This window comes from Argentina silus, assembly GCF_951799395.1.
Source record: "Argentina silus genome assembly, chromosome: 11".
Lineage (NCBI taxonomy): Eukaryota > Metazoa > Chordata > Actinopteri > Argentiniformes > Argentinidae > Argentina > Argentina silus.
In genome coordinates, this window is record NC_139665.1 from 17248275 (window position 1) to 17250774 (window position 2500).

The window sequence follows — 2500 nt, forward strand, 5'->3', positions numbered from 1 at the left end:
AGAGAGAGAGACAGAGAGAGAGAGAGAGAGAGAGAGAGAGAGAGAGGGAGAAAGAGAGAGAGAGAGAGAGAGAGAGGGAGAAAGAGAGAGAGAGAGAGAGAGGAGGGGGAGAGGGAGGGGAGAGGGGACTGGGTCGTCTGACGGTGGTAACACGTTTCATTCTGCAGCACTTGAGCTCTCACGCGGGCGCCCCTCTTTTCAAACGGAGCTCCAGTGAAAAAAGAGTCCAAAGTGTATTATTCTTTTCTTAACGTTAGCTAAACATGTAAGCGATGGCAAAGATATTAACACTATCATCGCATCAATAAGGTGACCGATCAAACATGTTCCTGACAGCCTATATGTTCAACTAAGAAGAGACTTTGGTGAATCACGGAAAAAAGCATCGCGGCGCTGTCCCAGGTACCTAAATGATACGTTTCTGCGGCAACGACCAAGTTGAGTAGCCCCAGCACCGATTTCTAATGAGGAATCACCGAGCGGGGGAGGAACGGAGCTCAGCGCCGTGAATGCATAACAACTCTCCTCTCTGCCGCCGACCGAGGTGTTCCTCCCGTTCACGCGAGTAAATGGGAAATTCGGTTCACCGGGCAGAATGTAAAGAATCGTTTGAAGGATGGGGAAACGAGGCTTCTCTGCGGTGGCGCTGCTCTTGCTGGGCTGTCTCACGGTATCCGTCAACGCCGGTGAGTTTACATGCGCTGATGCCAATATTATTCATATCACGGCGATATCAACTCATAGGTTAATCAATAACGTCTGCTTTGTATGCTTTTCCTTTCCCTTCCTTACATAAGATGAATGAACCCATGTGGAATTAGCCCCAGTAAAGCAGCACTGTGTGAATAGTCTTGATGATGACAGGAATAGATCAATCACCTGCTAGGTTATGAACAGCAGGCTACCGTGGACGGTCTTCACAACGACTTGACATCATAACAGAATATCAGAGCACTTTAGGGACAGAGGTAAGATTGGTGGGGCTTTAGCCTACCTGTTTAGTAACCCAATGGTTGTTACACAACAGTCCCATTGCTGTCACACATGAATACTTAATGCCTTTACAACTTCAGCATCTATCATTGTCTGGCTAAGGAGCCTAAAATAATAAATATATTATAGTGAATTACATAGACTTCCACGTACAATGTTCCACCTGGCTGTTGCCTATAGTGCTATATGATGATCTACACTCACCGAGCACTTTATTAGGAATTATACTAATACTGGGTAGGGCCTCCCTTTGCTCTCAAAACAGCTTCAATTATTCATGGAATTGATTCCACAAGATGTTGGAAACATTCCTTCGATTTTGGTCCATGATGACATGATTGCATCATGCAATTCCTGCAGATTTTTCAGGTGCATTTTCAAGCGGTGAATCTCCCGTTATACCACATCCCAAAGGTGTTCTATTGGATTCAGATCCGTTGACTGGGAAGGCCACTGAAGACCACTGAACTCATTGTCATGTTCATGAAACCAGTTTGAGACGACTTTTGCTTTGTGACGTGGTGCATTAAGCTGAAAGTCGCTATTAGAAGATGGGTAAATTGGTCAGCAACAATACTCAAATAGGCTGTGGCATTCAAGCGATGATTGATTGGTATTAACGGGCCCAAAGTGTGAAAACATTCCCCACACCATTACACCACCTCCACCATGAGAAGGTGTACAAGTGTTCCTAATAAAGTGTTCGGTGAGTGTATGTATTGGGCGTAGGCTACTACAGGTGAACATGATTTCTTTGTTCAAGATGTTTTGGTTTATGGCTCGCGGAATGGTTCAACAATTAATTTAGAGTATCCAAAATATGCAGTATGCATGCTGCCTCTAACAACCTATGTGGAAGCTGCTCATCCAGTGCTGCTTGAAAGTTTGTGAACCCGACAGGGATGGTCATTATTTTTGTATAAAATATGAAAATGAACTGATAAAATCTTTATCTAAACCCCAATTCGTAATAAAGACATTCCAAATAAAGGACACAAACCAAAAAATATGATATATTTTCATTGTTTATTTAACGAAAGTGGTTTATTTAAGAAAAACTCTGATTTCATGTGTGCAAAAATATGTGAACCTCTTCAGTCAATAGCTTGTGGCACCTCCATTAGCAGCGATAACTTGGAGTACACGTCTCGTATAGCCCCTAATCAGTCTCTGACATCTGTTTTGAGGGATTTTTGCCCACTCCTCCTTACAGGACTCAGCCAATTAAGTAAGGTTTGACTCCTTGACGGATGGCTTGAGGTTCTGTTCAAGAATCTCCTGGTATACTCAGAATTCATGGTTCCCTTAATGATGTGGAGTCGTCCAGGTCCAGAGGAGGAAAAGCAGCCCCAGATCTTGACATTCCCACTACCATGCTTGACTGTTCGGATAAGGTTCTTTTGGTGGTAGGCAGTGTTGGGTTTTCGCCAAACATAGTGGTTTTGATTGGAATCATCTGTCCATAGAACGGACTTCCAGAAACCTTCTGGCTTTTCCAGGTGGTCTC

General features: G+C 43.8%; 1 protein-coding gene across 1 annotated transcript in view; it reads left to right on the forward strand.

Moving 5' to 3' along the window:
* Window positions 1–616: 616 nt before the first annotated feature.
* Window positions 617–2500, forward strand: part of fndc5b (fibronectin type III domain containing 5b) — a gene marked incomplete at both ends in the record, with an annotated part of 10974 nt that continues 9090 nt past the window's right edge. Inside the window, one exon of the mRNA XM_083679883.1 lies at window positions 617–686. Coding sequence (XP_083536009.1) covers window positions 617–686 — 70 coding nt within the window. The remainder of the gene's footprint in view (window positions 687–2500) is intronic.